Source organism: Balaenoptera acutorostrata, chromosome 14 (assembly GCF_949987535.1).
Source record: "Balaenoptera acutorostrata chromosome 14, mBalAcu1.1, whole genome shotgun sequence".
Classification (NCBI taxonomy): Eukaryota; Metazoa; Chordata; class Mammalia; order Artiodactyla; family Balaenopteridae; genus Balaenoptera; species Balaenoptera acutorostrata.
The window spans coordinates 92502947-92526094 of NC_080077.1; the positions used below are offsets into that span (position 1 = coordinate 92502947).

Consider the following 23148-nt stretch of genomic DNA (forward strand, 5'->3'; position numbering starts at 1 on the left):
TTTCAGTGCTTGTGATTGGTCTGTTTATATTTCCTATTTCTTCCTGGTTCAGGCTCGGAATGTTGTGCTTTTCTAAGAATTTGTCCATTTCTTCCAGATTGTCCATTTTATTGGCATATAGTTGCTTGTAGTAATCCCTTATGATCCTTTGTATTTCTGCAGTGTCAATTTTTACTTCTCCTCTTTCATTTATAATTCTATTGATTTGAGTCTTCTCCCTTTTTTTCTTGATGAGTCTGGCTGATGGTTTACCAATTTTGTTTATCTTCTCAAAGAACCAGCTTTAAGTTTTATTGATCTCTGCTATTCCTTCCTTCATTCTTTTTCATTTATTTCTGATCTGATCTTTATGATTACTTTCCTTCTGCTAACTTTGTGGGGGTTTTGTTCTTATTTGTCTAATTGCTTTAGGTTTAAGGTTAGGTTGTTTATTTGAGATTTTTCTTCTTTCTTGAGGTAGGATGGTATTGCTATGAACTTCCCTCTTAGAACTGCTTTTGCTGAATCCCATAGGTTTTGGGTCGTCATGTTTTCATTGTCATTTGTTTCTAGGCATTTTTTGATTTCTTCTTTGATTTCTTCAGTGATCTCTTGGTTATTTAGTAGCATAATATTTAGCCTCTATGTGTTTCTATTTTTTACATTTTTTTCCTGTAATTGATATCTAGTCTCATATTGTTGTGGTCAGAAAAGATACTTGATACAATTTCAATTTTCTTAAATTTACTGAGCCTAGATTTGTGACCCAAGATATAATCTATCCTGGAGAATGTTCCACGAGCACTTGAGAATAAAGTGTATTCTGTTGTTTTTGGATGGAATGTCCCATAAATATCAATTAAGCCCATCATGTCTATTGTGTCATTTAAAGCTTGTGTTTCCTTATTTATTTTTGTTTTGGATGGTCTGTCCATTGGTGAAAGTGCGGTGTTAAAATCCCTTACTATGATTGTGTTATTGTCGATTTCCCCTTTTATGGCTTTAACATTTGCCTTATGTATTGAGGTTCTCCTATGTTGGGTGTAAATAAATATTTACAATTGTTATATCTTCTTCTTGGATTGATCCCTTGATCATTATGTAGTGTCCTTCTTTGTCTCTTATAATAGTGTTTATTTTAAAGTCTATTTTGCCTGATATGAGAATTGTTACTCCAGCTTCCTTTTGATTTCCATTTGCATGGAATATCTTTTTCCATCCCCGCACTTTCAGTCTGTATGTGTCCCTAGGTCTGAAGTGGGTCTCTTGTAGACAGCATACATATGGGTCTTGTTTTTGTATCCATTCAGCCATCTATGTCTTTTGGTTGGAGCATTTAATCCAGTTACATTTCAGGTAATTATTGATATGTATGTTCCTATTTCCATTTTCTTAATTGTTTTGGGTTTGTTTTTGCAGGTCTTTTCCTTCTCTTGTGTTTCACACCTAGAGAAGTTCCTTTAGCATTTGCTGTAAAGATGGTTTGGTGGTGCTGAATTCTCTTAACTTTTGCTTGCCTGTAAAGGTATTAATTTATCCTTCGAATCTGAATGAGATGCTTTCTGGGTAGAGTAATCTTGGTTGTAGGATTTTCCCTTTAATCACTTTAAATATGTCCTGCCACTCCCTCCGGCCTGCAGAGATTCTGCTGAAAGATCAGCTGTTACCTTTATGGGGATTCCCTTGTATGTTATTTGTTGCTTTTCCCTTGCTGCTTTTAGTTTTTTTTCTTTGTATTTGATTTTTGATAGTTTGATTAATATGTGTCTTGGTGTGTTTCTCCTTGGATTTATCCTGTATGGGACTCTCTGTGCTTCCTGGACTTGATTTACTATTTCCTTTCCCATGTTAGGGAAGTTTTCAACTATAATCTCTTAAAACATTTTCTCAGACCCTTTCTTTCTCTCTTCTTCTGGAACCCCTATAATTCAATTGTTGGTGCATTTAATGTTGTCCCAGAAGTCTCTGAGACTGTGCTCAATTCTTTTCATTCTTTTTTTCTTTATTCTGCTCTGTGGTAGCTCTTTCCACTATTTTATCTTCCAGGTCACTTATCCGGTCTTCTGCCTCAGTTATTCTGCTATTGATTCCTTCTAGAGAATTTTTAATGTCATTTATTCTGTTGTTCATGATTGTTTGTTTGCTCCTTCATTCTTCTAGGTCCTTGTTAAACGTTTCTTGTATTTTCTCCATTCTATTTCCAAGATTTTGGATCATCTTTACTATCATTACTCTGAATTGTTTTTCAGGTACTCTGCCTATTTCCTCTTCATTTGTTTGGTCTGGTTTTTTTTTACCTTGCTCCTTCATCTGCTGCATATTTCTCTTTCTTCTCATTTTGTTTAACTCACTGTGTTTGGGGTCTCCTTTTTGCAGGCTGCAGGTTCGTAGTTCCCATTGTTTTTTGTGTCTGCCCCCTGTGGGTGATGTTGGTCAGTGGCTTGTGTAGGGTCCTGTTGGAGGGGACTGGTGCCTCTGTTCTGGTGGGTGAGGCTGGATCTTGTTTTTCTGGTGGGCAGGGCCACATCCAGTGGTGTGTTTTGGGGTGTCTGTGAACTTCGTATGACTTTAGGCAGCCTCTCTGCTAATGGGTTGGGTTGTGTTCCTGTCTTGCTAGTTGTTTGGCATGGGGCATCCAGCACTGGAGCTTGCTGGCCGTTGGGTGAAGCTGGGTCTTCGTGTTGAAACAGAGATCTCTGGGAGAGCTCTCACCAATTGATATTACATGGAGTTGGGAGGTCTCTGGTGGTCCGACGTCTTGGACTCAGTTCTCCCACTTCGGAGGCTCAGGGCCAGCACCCGGGCATAGCACCAAGACCCTGTCAGCCACGCAGCTCAGAAGAAAAGGTAGAAAAAAAAGAAAGAAAATAAATAAATTAATTAATTAATTTAAAATTTTTTTTTAATTTTTTTTAATTTATTTATATTTATTTTTGGCTGTGTTGGGTCTTCGTTTCTGTGCGAGGGCTTTCTCCAGTTGCGGCAAGCGGGGGCCACCCCTCATCGTGGTGCGCGGGCCTCTCACTGTCGTGGCCTCTCCTGTTGCGGAGCACAAGCTCCAGACGCGCAGGCTCAGCAATTGTGGCTCACGGGCCCAGTTGCTCTGCAGCATGTGGGATCCTCCCAGACCAGGGCTCGAACCCGTGTTCCCTGCATTGGCAGGCAGATTCTCAACCGCTGTGCCACCAGGGAAGCCCTAAAAATTTTTTTAATTATTAAAATAAATAAAAAAGAAGAGAGCAACCAAACCAATAAACAAATCCACCAGCAATAACAAGCGCTTAGAACTAAACTAAGATAGACATAAAAATCAGAAACAAATCAGTCACAGACAGCAAACCCCAAGTCTACAGTTGCTCCCAATGTCCACCACCTCAGTTTTGGGACAATTCATTGTGTATTCAAGAATTCTACCAATGCAGGGTACATCAGTTGATTGTGGGGATTTAATCCGCTGCTCCTGATGCTGCATGGAGAAATTTCCCTTTCTATTCTTTGTTTGCATAGCTCCTGGGGTTCAGCTTTTGTTTTAGCCCCAGCTCTGCATGTAGGTTGCCCTCAGGCATCTGTTCTCCACCCAGACAGGAGTGGGTTAAAGCAGCGGCTAATTAGGGGGCTCTTGCTCCTTCAGGCCAGGGGGAGTGAGGGGTACGGTAGTCATAATTGGAATGGGGGTGAGCCTGCGGCAGCAGAGGCCAGCATAACACTGCAACAGCCTGAGGTGTGCCGTGTGTTCTCCCAGGGAAGTTGTCTCTAGATCACGGGACCCTGGCAGTGGCAGGCTGCACAGGCTCCTGGAGGGGTGTGGATAGTGACCTGTGCTTGCACACAGGCTTCTTGGTGGCAGCAGCAGTAGCGTTAGCATTTCATGCCCATCTCTGGGGTCCACGCTGATAGCCGCGCTCACTCCCATTTCTGGAGTTCATTTAGGTGGTGCTCTGCCTTCTGTGGGCACATGGGGAAGGAATCCCCTCTCTTCATGCACCTGGAAACAATGGTCTCTTGCCTTTAAGCAGGTCCAGACTTTTTCCTGGACTCCCTCCTGGCTAGCTGTGGTGCACTAGCCCCCTTCAGGCTGTGTTCACACAGCAAACCCCAGTCCTCTCCCTGGGATCTGACCTCCAGAGCCCAAGCCTCAGCTCCCAGCCCTCACACGTCCCAGCGGGTGAGCAGACAAGCCTCTCAGGCTGGTGAGTGCTGGTCGGCACCAATCCTCTGTGCGGGAATCTCTCTGCTTTGCCCTCCCCACCCCTGTTGCTGTGCTCTCCTCCATGGCTCTGAAGCTTCTTCCCCTCACCCACCCCCCGTCTCCACCAGTGAAGGGGCTTCCTAGTGTGTGGAAACTTTTCCTCCTTCACAGCTCCCTCCCAGCAGTGCAGGTCCCATCCCTATTCTTTTGTCTTTGTTTTTTCTTTTGTCTTTTGCCCTACCCAGGTACGTGGGGAGTTTCTTGCCTTTTGGGAAGTCTGAGGTCTTCTGCCAGCGTTCAGTAGGTGTTCTGTAGGAGTTGTTCCACATGTAGATGTATTTCTGATGTATTTGTTGGGAGGAAGGTGATCTCCACGTCTTACTCCTCTGTCATCTTGAAGGTCCCCCCCTACATATTATTTCTTTTTCTTGCCTTATGGTAGTGACTAAAGTCATGTTTAATCCTGAAGAGAAGTGATAACTGTGGGCACACATCTTGTTCTTCATCTTAAAGAGGATGCTTTTAACATTTCAGGATTAATTATGGTAACTGTTTGCTATAGGTATTTGGTAGATCCCCTTTACTAGGAAACAAAATGCTAGTCCTAATTTGTTAAGAGTTTTCATCATTAATTGGATGTTGAATTTTATCAAATATTCTTGGACCAAATGAGATAATCATGTGATTTTTCTCCTTTAATATGGTCAGTTATGTTGGTTGATTTCCTAAAGATAAATTAAACTTGCAACCCTGAGATAAATTCAATTTGGTTATGACATATCTTTTTTACACAGGGAGTTGGATTCTGTTTGATAGAATTCTATGGCTATGTGTACAAGTGAGATCGCTCTATAATTTTCTTTTCTCATACTGACCTTCACAGGGTTTTATATCAAGTTTATTCTATACTCAAAATATGAACCATAGAGTATTATCTCCTTCTATATATGTGGAAGAGTTTGTGTAAGATGGTAATTATTTTTCTTAAAATAATTTGTAGAACTTGCTAATATAATCATCTTGGCCTGGTGTGTCCTTGTGGGAAAATTTTGATAACTGATACAATTGCTTTTATTCTTATAGGCATATCCATGTATTTTTTAAAATTTCTCCTTAATTCCATTTATATAAGCTGTAATTCTTTAGGAATTCATTGATTTCTCTTAAATCTTCAAATTTATTGCTACAAAGTTGCCCATTAGAACCTCTGATTATCTTTTTAATATCTGCAGCATTTAATTTATAGTATAATTTATTTTTTCCTTGAAGAGTTGAATGCTGAAGCTTGGGTTTGGCAAGTTTGACAAATACCCTCCAGGCAAAATCTGGCTTTATCATCATATTTATTTAGCTTCTATTTCCCTTTTTTCACTTTGTTTTTTGTTTGTTTGTTTGGTTTTGGTTTTGGTTTTGTTTGTTTTGCCTCTGAGTGTTCTTTCTTTCCAGATCATCAATTTATTTAGAAAGATGTTTTAAAATAATTTCTGCAACATTTCTAGTTATTGACTAAAGTCAACAATTAGATTTATTTTAAAGAAACCCTCTGACATGTATGAGCATAAAGCATTAAAAACTATAGAAGAGAGTTAAGAGTGCTGTGATAGGACACTGAAAATGGGAACACAACTATTTGGGTCCCCAGATTTGAGAAGACAATACTGCTGGAACCTGATCAGAGGTTTTGATGGTGGGGGAGGAACACCGATAAAGGAAATGGTCCATCTGCAGCAGTACCAGTGCACCAACCTGTAACCTACCCACCTTCACTCCCATTAGAGGTTAGGAAAAGTCCATGTTTTCCAGTAACTCATACAACCTCGTTCTGACAATGAATCATTTTTAGGAGACTTTACTAATCAATGTAGGTTAATTAAGAGGAAAATACCAACACCCCTCTTTTTGGATAAAGAATTGAGGTTCTCAAAAAAAAAAAAAAAGGGACTTCCCTGGTGGTCCAGCGGTTAAGGCTCTGTGCTTCAAATGCAGGGGCAGGGGTTCGATCCCTGATTGGGGAACTAATATCCCATGTGCCTGATCCCAGGTGCCGTGTGGTGTGGCCAAAAAAAAAAAAAAAAAAGAATTGAGGTTCCAGCCAACAGCCTCAGGGCTGGTCAGTGGGAGGAGCAGTTTCAGAAGGGATAGTTTTCTGAGATAAATAATAGCTAAAAATTCAGGTGACTTCCAAATTACACAAGTTTCACTCTTGACCATCACTTTTATGGCCTTATTTATTATAAATAGGACCCCCAAAGAAACTATTAATATTTATATTTACCACTGTTTAACAACTGTGACATTGACTGCCACCAGGCCAGTGGAATCTTGTGAAAAAGAAAGCAGAATGGACTGATTAGTGAGGTGGACACACTTGGATTGTAGTGATGCACTATCTGATTTAGGGAATCCATAGATTTCTAAAACAAGCAATATTTTAGTTTTATAAGAAACTGAAAAGCTATTTTCTAGAGTGTCTGTACCATTTTACCTTCTCACCAGCATGTGTGAGAGATCACGTTTCTCCACATTCTCACCAGCATTTTGTGTTGTCATTATTTTTTTTTAACTTTAGTTTTTCTCGTAGGTGTATAGTGACATTTTATTGTCCATAAACTCTTTTCAGACTTGTGGATATACATGACACCTATTGTTTTCAGTTTTGAGCCTCAGCTGAAACTCTTAGACAACAGGAAACGTAACACTGAGAAGTTTCCTGGATTACTTATCTCAAAGAAAGAGTCAGGCAGACAAGTTTACCTACTAATCAAGCCTCCGAGTTGCCAGATGGAAGGGCAGGGCAGAATCTGTGGGCCAGGTGATATTTTCTAATTGGATTGGTCTGCTAGTTTTATGCCTATTTGTCTCCCAAGTTATATACCCCCAAATTCAGCATGGGAAAGTGGAGGAGGCTGCAGTTAGAAATACTAGAAGAGTCATTTTTACTAAAGATTTTGGAAGACATTGAGGTTTGAAGAAGTACTGATTGGATACTCTTGAAACAAGCATAGAATAAAAAGGAAGAGACGTCTCCACACTTCTGCAGAAAAGCCAACAGTTGAGCTCCAGCCATGGTGGGGGAGGTCCCCAGCAGGAAGGTTGTCTGGAGCAGGTGGAAGCCACTGGCTTCAGGCTGAGGCAGCACTAGTGGGTGGGGGTTGTGGTGGTATGAACAGATCTGCAGGCATTAGGAGCAGCAAACTTTGTCAACACATCATCATTTTCTTACTTCAGGTTTTGAAAGTGGTAAAATGCTCTCAAATAGCACACATCAAAGAGGGAAATATGAAAATACCTGAATTACAAATACAATATATTTCAGCAGCTGCTTTTTTCTTTTTCATTATATTTATTTTCCTTATTCCATAGTCTGTATCTTGCTTAGGTTCAAGCATACTTTAATTTTAATTCGTCAGTTGAGCTGTCTTTGAATTACCATGGACCTGGGCATATATTATCATTTTTTAATATCAAGTTCAGTTTTAAAGGGAAAAAAAGAACCCATTTCTCTCCTTGTCTTGCTGTTCTAATGAGAGTGAACATATTACCCACTGAATCAGAACACTTTGAAGTCCTATTTATGGCTTCTACTTGTCTCCGTGGGCAGACCCACTCACATCTAAAAGACATCAAAACTTTTAGTACTCTACTTGAGCTGTAAAAATTTAATGTACAAACTCATCGTAATTCAGCACTATAAGGTATCAACTATCTATTCATGGTTTCAAAAAAGCACAGTCATTTAAAAATAGATCTTCATCTGTCTTATCTATTAAAATAGATCCATCCCTTATCTAAGAACACAGGGCATTGAAATTCTTGAACACACAGCTTTGAGTTACAAGAATTTCAAACCAGTGAGAGAAATGGGAGGTGCGAGCTTATGTGCAGCACATCAAGCAAGGTATTTTGAAAACAAAAAAGGCAAGGCCTCATATTAACATCCAGAATATAGAATTTTAATCTAATTAGGATTATGTTTTATTATAAACACTTATCTTTTTTGGAATTTTTGTGGTTCTGAAAGTGCTGAAAATTTTCCTATAATCTTCAGCACCAATAATCAGTGGGTTAAGAAATTTACTTTCTAATTCTTAAAGTAAATATAGTACCATCAAAAGTCAATGTTGGGCTTCCCTGGTGGCGCAGTGGTTGAGAATCTGCCTGCTAATGCAGGGGACACGGGTTCGAGCCCTGGTCTGGGAAGATCCCACATGCCACGGAGCAGCTGGGCCCGTGAGCCACAACTACTGAGCCTGCGCGTCTGGAGCCTGTGCTCCGCAACGAGAGAGGCCGCGATAGTGAGAGCCCCGCACACCGCGATGAAGAGTGGCCCCCGCTTGCCGCAACTGGAGAAAGCCCTCGCACGAACCGAAGACCCAATACAGACAAAAATAAATAAATTAATTAATTAAAAAGAAAATCCTTAAAAAAAAAAAAAAAAAAAGTCAATGTTAAATCCTCTTGAAGTGGATGTTATGGTGCAAAATGCAGATTCCCCTTTCAAAATGAAGGTACCCACTACCTCAACTGCTGGGAAAATTGCCTGCAGGTAGCTTAAAGCTGAGTCCCTCCCCAGGACTGAAGGGAACTGCCTTGTCCACCCCAGTGACAGCCTGAATCCAATGACTATTTGATGTGTAGGCAATGGGGAGAGGGGTGCCTCAAAGGCCTGGCCACCGTGCCTCAATGTGAAGTAACTCTGAAGGGTCATCCCAGCTCCAGAGAGCTCATGAAATCAGCTGCCAACTTCTCTCTCCTGCTGCCTTCACCCTCTCACAGATGTTATTTCCAAGAACATTCTCCAATAAAGCTCCTGTACACAAATCTCCACCTCAGAGTCTGTTTCCTAGGAAGCCCACTCAAGCGAAAATGATGCAGGAACCAGCTTGAAGGGGCTCCAACTGGTCAAATGAGTAAGAGTTCGAGAAACAAATTAATTATAATTATTTAATTATATTAATTATAATATTAATGGATTACAACCCACTGAATAAAAATAATGAAACTATACTAATATAAAGGAAGGAAGGAGGGAGGAAGGGAGAGGGGAAGGAAAGAGAGAAGGAAAGAGGAGAGATCTTCCTTAGGTTTATTTATTAGTAGAAGTTCAATTAATAACTGTAAAAGGAATGTTACAAATAGAGAATCAACATGTGGCAACAATCTCTGGAATGCTGATTCCAGCTGGAGTTGTCAGTGAAGGTGGTGGTTGGCTGAGGAACAGGATATTGATAAAATCTTGGAATACCTTCCCACAAAATACAAATTAATTGCAAATGGAAATTGAGAATTTAAAGTGAAGAAACCTGTCAAAGACAAATATGTGCAGACAATCAAAATCAGCATTACCAGTAAAAAGATGGGTCTACATTGTGCACCTCTTCATGTGCACAGCATCATTTTTTGGTATTTCTGCAAAGATTACATGATCTGAATCTGGTCATGCAGAAACATCAGATGAATCTAAGTGGACAGTTATCCTAAGAATGTAAGACCTTTTAAAATCTAAGAATGTAAGACCTAGAAAACAGATAAGAACAGAGAAACTGTTCCAGATTGAAGGACTCTGAAGAGACATGACAACCAAGTGCAACACATATTCCTGGAGGGCATCCCGGATCAGCATGGAAATAGCCACTGTTGGGGCAGTTGACGACATTTGAATTGAGTCTGTAAGTTGGATGGTAGTATTGTACCAGTGTTGATTTCCTGATTTTGAGGTTTGTGTGTTAATTATATGAGAGAATATCCTTGTTTGGGGAAAATAATCACTGGAATATTTAGAAGGGATGGGGCATCACATCTTTAGATTACTCTTAAAAGTTTCAGAAAAAAGACTAATAATGATAAATGGTGTGTGTGCATGTGTGTGTGTAACAGAGAAGAAAAAAAATTCAATAAAATAGAAACAACTGCAGAATATGGGTGAAGGAGATATGGGAGTTCTTTTTATTATGGCCACTTTTCTATAAGTTTACAATTATTTCAAAATAAATTATTAAAAGTTATTTTCCTTTTTGTTTTCATTATATACCTGGGTTTTTTTTCTGTTTATTTGTTTTTTTAGCACTTTCAGCTCTTTAAGTGTCCTTGTTTCTATTGGACAAAATGATCTTTTAAACACCTCAAAAGTAAGCTCAGACACAGCAAATGTGGTATACAGTAAAAAAAAAAAAAAAAAAAAAAGCCTCAGAGGTGAAGATTAAACTGATTATCATAAGGCCTAGTGCTACCTGTTACTGATAGGGTTAGCTTGTTTTTCCTCTGACTCGTAGATTTGTACAAATCTATACATGTGGATGTAATATCATTCCCTGGATATTTATCGAGACTTGTCTGATGGCTCAGTATATAGTAAATAGTTGTAAACATTTCACATGTTTTTTTGACAAGAATGTGCATTGGGAAGTGCTGTGTTCTTCACATTCATTATATCAAACTAGCTGATTGTGTTGTTTAAATCTTCTATATTTCTTACTGATTTCTGTCACTTGACTTATTAACTACTGTTAATTACTGAATTCCAGATCATATCTCAGCCTAGTCGACTACCGCCTTGAAAGTTTAAAAGGCATCTCAGCTCTGTCCTGAACTCCACATCTTCTCCAAAAGATTTGCTCCTCCCACAGTCCCCATCATTTTGGTTAACGGCAACATCATGCTTCCAGTTTCTCAGGGTAAAAAACTTGCAGTTATCCTTGACTCCTCTTCTTCTTTCTTCCCACATGTAATCTTTCAGCAAATCTTGTCAACTCTACCCTTAAAATAGATTTGAAATCTGACCACTTCTTACTACTTCCACTCTACTTCTCTGATCCAAGCCACCATCATCTCATAAAAGTATTATTGTAATCACTTCTTTGACAGGGAGACCCCTATTTTCACCCTTGCTTTTGTCACTTTCAGTGCAGCAACCAAAGTGATATTGTTAAACTTAAGTCAGATCATGACACTCCTCTGTTCAAAACTTGCCAGTGATTTCCAATTTCATTCTGTGTAAGCCAAAGTCTTTATGATGGACTTTAGGGCCATCCAAGTGTAGACAATTTCCTATGGGTCTCTCAGCTTTCTGCACAATTTTTGAGCACAGGCACTGCTGCTTTTGTTTCGGATTATCTTTTCCAGTATATTTATGTAAAAAACATCCTTGGAAGATAGAGATAGTGCCTTCCTTCAGAGCACCACAGCATGCTCACTGCCCATTATAAAAACTTTGTGTCTCTGACCTCAGATTTCCTCTCTAAGTAAACAAAATTTCTGACACCTGGCTATGGCTAATACTGTGAGCAATAAATTGTCCTTTGTTTCTGACCCAGGAGTTTCGTGTTTTCTGCTATCATCCATGAAAATTTGGCACACTAACTTATTAGCCTGCCAGCAGATAAAATCTCGGATACTTCACAGTTCTTTACAATGTGATCTGGTCCCCATAACCCCTCTGACCTTCTCCCTGAAAACTCTCCTCTTCTTTATTGCCCTTCAGTCACACCGACTCCTTCCTGCTCCTTGATCATGGCAAGAACCCTCCACGGGGCCTTGCCCTTGTTATTCCCTCCCTCCCCAGTGATCCTCATAGGCCTCTCCTTGAGGCTTTTATTCTAATATCACCTTCCTTGAGCCTACGTTCACATTCCCTAATTTTTCTTTCTAGGGTGTATCGACATCTAGCATATTTATTTAGTTCGCTCAATATCTCTACCCACAAAGATGAAAGCACCAGGAATTTCTGTTTGTTTGTTTCACTGTTACACCTCTGACAGTCAGCCAAAATCCTTTAAGTCTACTTCTGGGAACCTAGTGGAAGTCTTAGCACAAACATTTGCCTATGGTGGGATAAGGAGGGTTGTCAGTGGTTAGCAAGCCTAGAAGAAGGAAATCAGGAAGTATTACATTTATGGTTCAAAATACATGTGGAATACTTTCACCATAAACTGATGATTTTCAGGAGTTAGTAGGCATACAAGAAGTTATTGGAAATTACTCAATGACTCAGCAGCTGGTATGGCCCTGTCAATTTTCCCCTTCCCTCTTTTTTAATCTGTAAAAGAAACATTTGAGTCATATAGAACTTAGGTATTTTTCCTGTTCTACTCCCTCCTTGAAGCCTGGTAAATAAAAACGTACCTCTTTTTAAATATCTCACACCAATATTTTGAATGTGTGCCATTATTAGAAAATTTACTTCTCCCAGCACTTTCTAAATATGATTGAATACTTAATTAAATAATAAGCTATTAGAGTCAAGAAAGTCTTCCTCATTATATAAAAAAAGAAATGTCTGTATTAAATATCTTTTCAAGACATACAATGCCAGAGCTACTAATAAAATCTATTTCTTTTGATTTTTAGTTCAGTGACCTTTACATATTGTTTCTTACTTATCACTTTTTTGGAGAAGCACTGGCGGGGCGGTTGGTTGTCTTACCATGAGCTCACATGTGCATAGAGAATTCCTGGTTCCGGCGCTGACCCAGGATCAACAACAGTTTCAGGAGAAACCTCCTAAGACACAATTCCTGTCCTTGCTGTTTGGAAAGAGGGTGGTCCTCTGATCATGCTGCCCTTGACTTCTCTCTCCCATTCCTGAGACCTCCCAGGTGTTCAATCCAACCAAGGAAAAGTAGTAAAGCCAGATAGGTACCACCACAAAACCTAGTCTGATAGGTGTTTTCTATATATGTTCTTTATTTGGATCAATATTTCCCACAATCTCTTTCTCAAAAAGGAGACGGCAGAGAAAAGGTTATGCAAGACATTAATTTGAAGATGATGAAAACATATGAAGACCTGGTGCCAATCATGGATAAAAAGGATGAACTATTCATTAATTAAAAAAAAATTAGTTATCTGCTTATAAAATAAAGCCTTATCCCTACTACAAACCATTCATAATAATAAGAGCCACATGAATTAAAGGACTACATATAAAAAATAAAAATTTTTACAATATAAAAAATAAAGGAGACTGTAACTGTGGGCTGAGTAAGGCTTTCTAAAACAAGACACGGCAAGCAAAAAACATAATTTAAAAAACCAAGAAGTTTGGTGAATAAAAATATAAAACTTTTGAATAACAAAACAAACCATAAGCAAAGTCGAAAGAAAAATGAGATAAGAGATTATGTTTGCAAAATATATAAGAAAGGATTAGTATACAGTATAATTTTTTAAAACTTCAAATCCAATAGAAAAACATGCAAAAGACATGAACAGAAAAGTCACAGGAAAACCAAATGTCCGATACTCAAACAAGAAGCTCAACTTCACTTGTAATGAGCAAAATGCTAAATAAATATTAAATCCTCTATGATTGCCCCAAGTTAAAAATGTTAATAATTTCAAGTGTGGGTGAGGATATGGATAAGCATATTCTGTCATCCACTGCAGACTGGAGTATAAATTGGTGCAGACAACCTTTGGAGGGGACTTTGGTAGCATCTATTAACTTTAAAACGCACTTGGACTATGACACAGAGATTCTCTTTCTCACATATTTACACATGAGAAACTTTCTTACATGTTTACAGGGAGGTATAACCAAGTATGTTCACTACAGCAGTATTAGCAATAACAAAATAATTTTAAGCAACCCAAGTGTCTATCAGTATGAGAGTGGTTAAAATTAATCGAAGATGAACTACGACATGTCCAGAAGTAAAAGGAGGCCAGTGTATATGGAGTTTAATGAACAAAGAGGAAAGTGGACAGACAGGGCCACCATGCAGGCTGTTCATTGAACATCTCTAGGGAGCGCTAGTCACATAGACTGAAATGTGAATGGCACCCCATGGAGTTGTGCAGTGTACATCTGCATAACAATACCTGGAGGACCTGCAGACGGGGATGATGTCGGGGATTTAACAGGAACCCAAATCATGCAAAGCCTCAGAGGCCATGGTAAAGAATCCGCATTTTATCCTAAGTAAAATCCCTAAAGATTATAAACAGGGGAATGAATTCATGTTTTTAAAAGATTCCTCTGGCAACTATGTGAAATGATTTAGAGGGGGTTAAGAGACGTGAAAGGTCAACTAGGAGTGTATTGCAATGGTCTAATCAAGAGGTGATAGTGACCTCAATCTGAATAGTGGCAATGGAAATGGAAAATTGTAGACAGACATAAATATATCATCCAGATAGAATCTGCAAGACCTGCTGATGCATTACCCTGGCAAAGGCAGAGGAAAAGTTGGAGAGAGTGCAATTAGGATGACTACCAGTTTTCTGTACGGAGCCGTGAATGGATAATGGATCCATTTACTGATCTGAGGAAGTCTGGGGGAGGAATATTTTCGAGCAGTACAATTTCAAACATGTTAAGTTTGATATGACTGAGATATCCAGGACAAGTTATCAAAGAGAAAGATGGCTATATGAGATTGAGCTCAGAGAAGAGGTTTAGACAGATATAAATTTTAAAGGAGTTGTGATATGTGTTTTGAGCCCATGGAACTAGATGAGAGATCACCAATAGAAAGAAAAAAAGAGGGAAGAAGCTAGGAAAGCACTGAGGAATTATAAAATTTAGAGGACAGAGGCACATGCAGCCAGAGAGATAGAATGGGAAACCAGAAGAAATGGCTGAGATGTCCTTCAGTGAGGGAACTGCTGAGGAAATTATCCTATATCCATTCTATAAAATATCATGCCCACACAAATACAGTCAATTAATCTTTGACAAAAGAGCAAAAGCAATACAATGGAAAAAAGATAGTCTTTCAAACAAGTGGTGTTGAAAAAGCTGGATATGCATATGCAAAAAAAAAAAAAAGTCTAGACACAGACATTATCCTCTTCTCAAAAATTAACTCAAGGGGCTTCCCTGGTGGCGCAGTGGTTGAGAATCTGCGTGCCAGTGCAGGGAACACGGGTTCGAGCCCTGGTCTGGGAAGATCCCACGTGCCGCGGAGCAACTAGGCCCGTGAGCAACAACTACTGAGCCAGCACATCTGGAGCATTTGCTCCGCAACAAGAGAGGCCGCGATAGTGAGAGGCCCGCACACCGTGATGAAGAGTGGCCCCCGCTCGCCACAACTAGAGAAAGCCCTCACACCCAACACAGCCAAAAATAAATTAATTAATTAATTTTTAAAAAATTAACTCAAAGTGGATCGTATACCTAAATGTAAAATACAAAACTATAAAACTCCTAGAAGATAGGAAAAAATCTAAATAACCTTGAGTTTGGTGATGACTTTAGATGCAACACCATAGGCAGGACCCATGAGAGAAATAATTAAGTTGGACTTCATTTAAATTAACAACTGCTGCTTTGCAAAGGACACTTTCAAAATAATGAGAAGACAAGCCACAGACTGGGAGAAAATATTTGCAAAAACATGTCTGAGAGAGGACTGTTATCCAAAATATGTAAAGAACCTGTAAAACTCACCAACAAGAAAATGAAAAACCCAATTTAAAAATGGGCAAAGGATCTGAACATACACCTCATTAAAGAAGATATACAGATGGAAAATAAGCATAAGCAAAATGACCCGCATCCTATGTCATTAAGGAACTGCAAATTAAAACAACTGTGAGATACCACACCTACTAAAACAGCAAAAATCAAAAACACTGACAACACCAAATGCTAGAAGTAGTGTAGAGCAACAGGGATACTCATGCACTGCTGGCAGGAATGCAAAACGATACGGCTACTTTGGAAGACAGTGGGCAATTTTTACAAAACTAAACATGCTCTTACCAATGATCCAGCAATGACACTCCTTTGTATTTAACCAAATGAGTTAAAAACTTATCTCCACACAAAAAACCTGTGCACGGTTGTTTGTAGCAGCTTTATTCATAATTGCTAAAACTTGGAAGCAATCAGGATGTCCTTAAGTCAGTGAATGGATAAATAAGCTGTTGTTCATACAATGGTATATTATTCATCGCTGAAAAGAAATGAGCTATCAAGCCATGAAGACATGGGGGAACCTTAAATACCTATTACTAATTGAAAAAAGCCAATCTGAAAAGGGTACAGACTGTATGATTCCAACTCTATGGCATGCTGGAAAAAGCAAAACTATGAGGACAATAAAAATATCAGTGGTTACCAGGGGGAGGGGAGAAGGGAAGGGTACATAAATGAAGCACAGCGGATTTTTAGGACAGTAAAACTATTCTTTATGATACTATAATGGTAGATACATGTCACTATACATTTGTCAAAATCCACAGAATGTACACTAAGAATGAACACTAAGGTAAACCATGGACTATTTTTAACCAAGACTATTTTTAAAAATACTGTGCAAGTATTTAAAAGAACCAATAGGCAAAACACGCTAACGTCAAAGTTTCATGGAGATAGATTATTGAGTAAAAAAGGCAAGTATATTATGTATAGTTTATATATAATATGGTTTCATTTATGTGAAATAAATCAGATACTAGATATACACACACATTAATTGTATGTGCACTGAAAAACAAGGCCTGGCTATATAATATTCAATAAACTGTTAATAGTGGTTCCTGGGAATTAAGAAAAGAGAAAGAACAATGAAATTTCATCTTTTTACTTTACACTCTTCTGTATTGTTTAAATGACTTATAATACATAGGTATTGCTTTAGTAATACTTAAAAAAAATAATTTCAAAAGGACACACACTTTTTAAACCTTCTCTGTATTCTTAAACTTTAATTCAGTGTTTATGAAAACATGGTTCAAGTGACACCTAAGTCAGAAATACCTGGATGTTTATTAAAATATACTTCCTAGACCGCATCTTAGTTTTAATAATTCAGATGCTCTAGCAATGAGGTACAGGACTTTGCATCCTTAGCAACTACATCGGGTGATTCTAACCTCTGCCGTTCTGAATTGCAATAAGTCAAAATGAATGATGTAGTTGCTTAAAAATCAGCAAATGCCTCTGGGGTAAACACTTACCAGATACCTATCAGCCTAAAAGTGAAAGACAACAGTTAGTACAGGCCTGACCCAGAGGGAGAAAAGGCAAAATAACTAGATTAATGGCTCAAGGTAAGTGGTGAACCAGCACACACGCTAAGAAGCACTGTCACATTATAAAATGAGAAAGAAAGAAGGAATACAGACTCCGTAAAGAGATAAAAACTGCCAAATGTTCAGAACTTTCCTTCTTCGTCTCATAATTCCCATCTGGTCAGTTATACACAGAAGCAACAAGTAATATCTGAGGGACTATAAATCTGTATAAATGATTCTACTTCAACTCATATTGAAATGAATTTTCTCATGCTTAACATGAAGTAAAACCCAAGAGTTAGCACTTTCTGCAGAAGTATGGGCCTAAATTAATGCCAAGTAAACTGACGTTTATTTCAATTTATATAATCACTTAGGGACTTCCCTGGTGGTCCAGTGGTAAAGAATTCACCTTCCAATTCAGGAGACTCAGGTTTGATCCCTGGTCAGGGAACTAAGATCCCACATGCTGTAGGGCAACTAAGCCCACGTGCCACAACTACTGAGCTCACGCACCTCAATGAGAGCCTGCGTGCTGCAAACTACAGAGTCCATGCACTCTGGACCCCACACGCCCTGGAGTCCACGTGCCACAACTAGAGAAGCCCGCAGGCCTCAACAAAGACCCCGTATGCTGCAACTAAGACCAGACGCATCCCCCAAAAATAATAATAAAGAAAAAATAAAAATAAAAAAATATATATATAATCACTTAAAATATCTCTTGACTTGATTATACTTTATATTTTAATCAGATATATAGAAACTGAAGAATAATTCATATAGTGATGCTTTCTATCCTCCCCTATTTGAATCTTTTTTAATGTAAGCATTTTTAATGTAAGACATTCCCTAGAATCTCACATTTTTGAGATAAGAATAAGATATTCTCAGAATCTATGCATCTGAAGTCTATCTATAATGTAACCTGGAGCAGAGGATTTGTGTCACACAGTACCAAACAAAAGGAGCACAGAAGGTTTTTTTAATTGGCCTCTAGTTAGTGGGATTAGAACAGAGTTACCAAGGTTCAATGTGCTCAGTTGGGAGCAACTCTTGGAAGGTAAATTCTTAAATGACAAAACTATGTGAATTCATTGTATTTATGAGCAACACACTTTTGAAATTCAGGTTTTTGTTTTGTTTTGTTTTTTAAGCTTTGTCTATAAGTGATCCATCTTTCAAAAGCCACGAATTATCCTGGATGTCTTTTGCTTCCTTTCCCATTCGAAAAAAGACACATATTCAATTGCAGTTCCAGCCTCTTACTGCAGATGGCATCCTATTCTACGTTGCCCAACGCTTACAAGCACAGTCAGGTAAAGTTGGCAAGATCTTTGCAGGGGAAAAAAAAAATTCTAATGAATTCCTAATGGGCTCTTAAGTGATGTGTCAGAGAGTATTTTTTTAAGTCACTTAGTCTATAAAATATGTAAACATTTGATCTTTTTGTTCTATTGGTCACTGCAAATGTATGCTTTGAATTGACTCCTTAATATGAATGTTAGCAAAATAGCAAGAGCTTTGTTAGAATTACAGTTAGCAAAGTCCAGATATAGCATATGCTCAACTTTATAACAATCCCATCAAAAAAAGAGGTTGAAGTTATGCATAATAGTCCTATGTCAAAATGGACAAAATATGCATATAAAAGATAAAGGAAAGGAAGGCATGACTGATATATTCCCAGTAAATCCATCCACATTTATAACTCAAAAAAATTCCTTTAAGTTATTCAGCCATTTAAATAGTAAACCTGGGACCCATGTTCCAAAATAAGTTTATAAAAATGTTTCTTAACTATAAAAATTGCATAAATTATCATAAAATAATATGAAATAAAAATATTTTAGTATGCTTCAGTTTGGAATTTTGATTTTTGAGTTTTTATTGCTAACTCTTGATTTCCATCTTCATAATATCTTTCTCCAGAACTTTGACAAAGACATTTGCCTATATAGTTACATTTCTACTGCCAAATATTTTTAAATGTTTACATTTGGCTTTTCTTTCAACTTGTTCCTCAGAAAATGAAATTTTTGTAATGATAAATAAATCAGTTTATTTTGTTTCAACAGTGAACAAAAATGATGCTCTGATTTTCACAATCTAGTATAAGGAGTTCTTTTAAAGGTGCCTTAATACGCTGCTAAATAATGAGACTCTCAGAGAATTAGACAAAAGTGGTTCCATCTCAAGGCACTGGTCAAATACTTTCAAAATAATTTCAAGGAGAAAAGATGATAATTTCAAAGGAAAAAGATAAATCTCTTAGAAGAGGTTTGTTCTCCTGAGATTTGATATTTGGTTTTAAATGTATGATTAATTTAAATCTCCCCATGAAAATGCCAAATGGGAGAATCATGTACAAACAGAAAATTTCTATTTTTAAATCGAGACATTAAAAGACAATCATATTAAGTTGTATTGCTCATAAGAATCAAGGTTAACCTTTGTATGATAAGGGCAGAAAATGAAGAGATACTCAGGATTGTGACTGGCCAAGAATGTTGTGCTATCGTTTTATAACCAGTACACTGGATGGTTATATCTATGTATATAAAATAAAAAGCTCATTTACATTAACACACATAAGAGAGAGGGAGCACGCTTTCTTACATCTAAATAGCTTTGTATTTCAGTTCATGACAGTCAAGATGTTCCTTTTTTATGCCATTAGACACTATTAACAAAGATGAAAATAGATTCGTTTCGTGTCATAACTGGTGCTGCATTTGACACTTATGTAAGGAACTCATGAAAACTTTAAAATATTAAATCTATACATTCTCAGACTTGGATTAACCTGAAGGTAATTATCAGATGAAAGGTATAAACTTATTTATTAATAATCAGGTGGTAAAGTATGTTTCATTCACTTAAGGTTGCATAAAATACAGGTGACTGCCCCGTACTTTGACCTTCTCTAAGAGCTATGTCTGATATAAACATTAACCAAGCCTTCTAGCTGATCCTCTGCTAAGAGGAGCTATTAGTAAAAATGCCCAAACACTTAATACACAACGTCAAAACCCACAAATTTAGATATCAGCAGCCAGTTAGGTTTTCATATGTAGAAAAACAAATTCTCAATTAACAAGGTTTCTGTTTCTCTTTAGAGCTTAATAATTTGAATAACTTCAAATAGTACAAAATTTAAAACAAAATAACATAAAAATTATCTTAGCTGATTTTAGATCTCTGATTTTGGAAAGAAATTTTAAAGAGATAAACCTTGGCACTTGTTTATCTGTTTCTGCTAAATAGTTAATACCTTAAAATGAACTTTTTTGATGCAAAATCAATTTTATGTTAAGCACCAATTAATCACAGATAGCCTGACTTCATCTTGATGTGGTTACAATCCTCACAGATAAATGTGTATTGAAAACGCCTCGTCATCCACAATGTAAAGTTAAAGCATATTCAAACAAGTGAACAATAAAAGAGAAATAAGACAAGAGCATACAAGCAAAGTCGCGTTAAGATTAGCCTTCTTTGGCTGAAGCTATTCTCCTTGCCCTTTCTTCTGGTTGTCAACTTGGTCAGGAATATTACAGATCACAGCTTCAGCTTTCCTAATCCTTTTTTAGATATTTTTTATTCCAACGTAGCTCTTTATTGAGGATTATTTACTATAGAACATGCTACAAGTAGCAAGAGAAACTTGTTCCATGATCCTGTGAAAGAGGTTTGTGCCCACTTACAGGCCATAAAGTATATTCGGAGTGTTATAAATTTTAAAACTTAATATCAATTATATTTCATTGTTCTAGGTTCTGTGGTATAAAAATTTAGATGATTCAATTTGTACTTAATTTTTTCATATATAACCTAAAATCTCATAATGCAGCTTCTTTCTTTAGGCTTAAAATGGTGTTTATGTTAGAAAATCCATGAATAAACTGAATTTCTTTTGTCAGGAAAATTTTTTTTTTTTTTTTTTTTTTTTTTTTTTTTTTTTTTGGTGCTTTTTTTTATTTATTTATTTATTTTTTAAATTTTATTTATTTATTTATTTATTTATTTTTGGCTGTGCTGGGTCTTCGGTTCGTGCGAGGGCCCTCTCCAGCCGCGGCAAGTGGGGGCCACTCCTCATCGCGGTGCGGGGACCGCTCTTCATCGCGGTGCGCGGGCCCCTCACCATCGCGGCCCCTCCCGTCGCGGGGCACAGGCCCCAGACGCGCAGGCTCAGCAATTGTGGCTCACGGGCCCAGCCGCTCCGCGGCACGCGGGATCCTCCCAGACCAGGGCTCGAACCCGTGCCCCCCGCACCAGCAGGCAGACCCCCAACCACTGCGCCACCAGGGAAGCCCTGTCAGGAAAATTTTTAAACTTATGTATATTACAGGGAAAAGATGGTTGTTTTTTGTTTTTTGTTTTTTTTTTTGCCTTTAGCCTAAAACTAGCTGTTGAGAAATACCGGGTCATCTCACCCCACAAGTATACAAAAGGAATTTCCTAATTGAACAATTACTTATGAGCATCTTCTGTGCCAGACACTGTGCACGGGGCAGGGGATAAAGTGTTGAGCCAAAGTGGCACAGATCCTATTCTCATGAAGCTTACAAGTTGGTGGATAAGGCAGCTGTTAGTCAAATAATCATGGATATAATGATGTAGATTATATTCACTAGAAATTCTCTATGAGGAAAATGATTAAAAACCAGACAACCATATTTTGCATGGGCTCATACAGGTGGAAATGAGAGGTGCGTGACTTTAGAGCTGCTAGGTCTCCCAACCATCCTTGAATAGCCTGGTGTGGACCACAAAGGGGAGGAAAAAGAACAGACATTGGGTGCTGGAAGGAGGTGAGACAGTGTGGACTGTGCATGTAGGAGGAGAGTAGCACTTGTCAAGAAATCTCCCTGGACAAGAAAAGGGAAAATTTTATTGGTGGTGAAATGTTAGGGGGAAGGGAAAATACAGTCTCAAGGAAGATTTCTACATGGTCTGCTATGTTAAACACTTTGCTGCCCTCTGGAAGTAATCTTACCTTGCAGGGCTACATTCTTTTCCCAGGCATGGAGAGTTGCATTTGCTTTTCCTCTGAATGCCCCACTGCAACTTCATACACATGCTGGATCCTATTTGTTCAGATTTGTTCAGACATGACTATAGAGTTATAAAGTAGGCAGAATGAAGATGTTTACAATGAACCAAAATGCTAGTAAAATCTGTTTGATTAGAGACCCAGGATCACACTCAAATATTTCATTTGATCACTGGATGGATGGAGTGACTTAGCTGAGTTTGGAAAGACTGAAGGAGACCAGGTGTATGGAAGGAAGTTCACAAACTGAGAGAAACTCTGGAGCTTGAGGTGCCTTTAAAACACCCAAGCAGAGAGCTCATAGAGATTTGTGTACTTGTAGATAGAGCTTGCTGCCAAGAGCATGGCTGAAACTTTGGAAAGCACACGATATGAGATTTTCATAGCACCACCACTAACTGCTCTTACTTCTGTGAAGGAGAAATGTTGCTGTCCTATCAGTAAACAAAGGATGTTGCAGCCATCAAGCCACCACATTGCAGCCTCCCCAGTGGTGAGCCCCGAGGGAACGCAGGATGGAAACAGGATGCCCCGCATCAAGCAGTCAGCTGCTGCAGCCCACCCCCCCGACGGTGCACCTTGAGGAGACTCAGGATGAGAAAGCACAGGACACTGGCCCCAGGTAGCTGAGGTGCCACGTCAAAGGAATGATTTCAGAGAGTCCAGACTCTTGCATCTTCCCATACATAGAAAAGCACTAAATTCCTTAGCTTGAGATGTCTGGTTTTCTTTAACTAACAGTAATCTTTTGATGTTCTGACCACCTGGTCCTTGTTGATTCTATCCTGTTGTCGTCCATCTCCCCACACCCCGGCCCCGCCCCGCCTCTTCAGAGCAGTCCCTCAGAGTGATTTGAGAGTCCTGTCTCCCGGGCTTTAAGTCCTCAGAAAGTCCGCCAAATAAAACATAATTCTCAACTTGTAGGTTGTGCGTTTTTTCCAGTCAACACTTCTCTTATCTTCCC

The 23148-nt window shown here is 38.4% G+C and overlaps 1 protein-coding gene across 2 annotated transcripts in view; it reads left to right on the plus strand.

Moving 5' to 3' along the window:
* Positions 1–23148, plus strand: part of EYS (eyes shut homolog) — a 1775980-nt gene that overhangs the window by 1751289 nt on the left and 1543 nt on the right. Inside the window, exons 41-42 of one of the 2 annotated variants that reach the window (XM_057527983.1) lie at positions 16497–16508; positions 18286–18447. In XM_057527983.1, the coding sequence (XP_057383966.1) occupies positions 16497–16508; positions 18286–18447 (174 nt within the window). The remainder of the gene's footprint in view (positions 1–16496; positions 16509–18285; positions 18448–23148) is intronic. The other variant, XM_057527984.1, reaches the window with a different exon arrangement.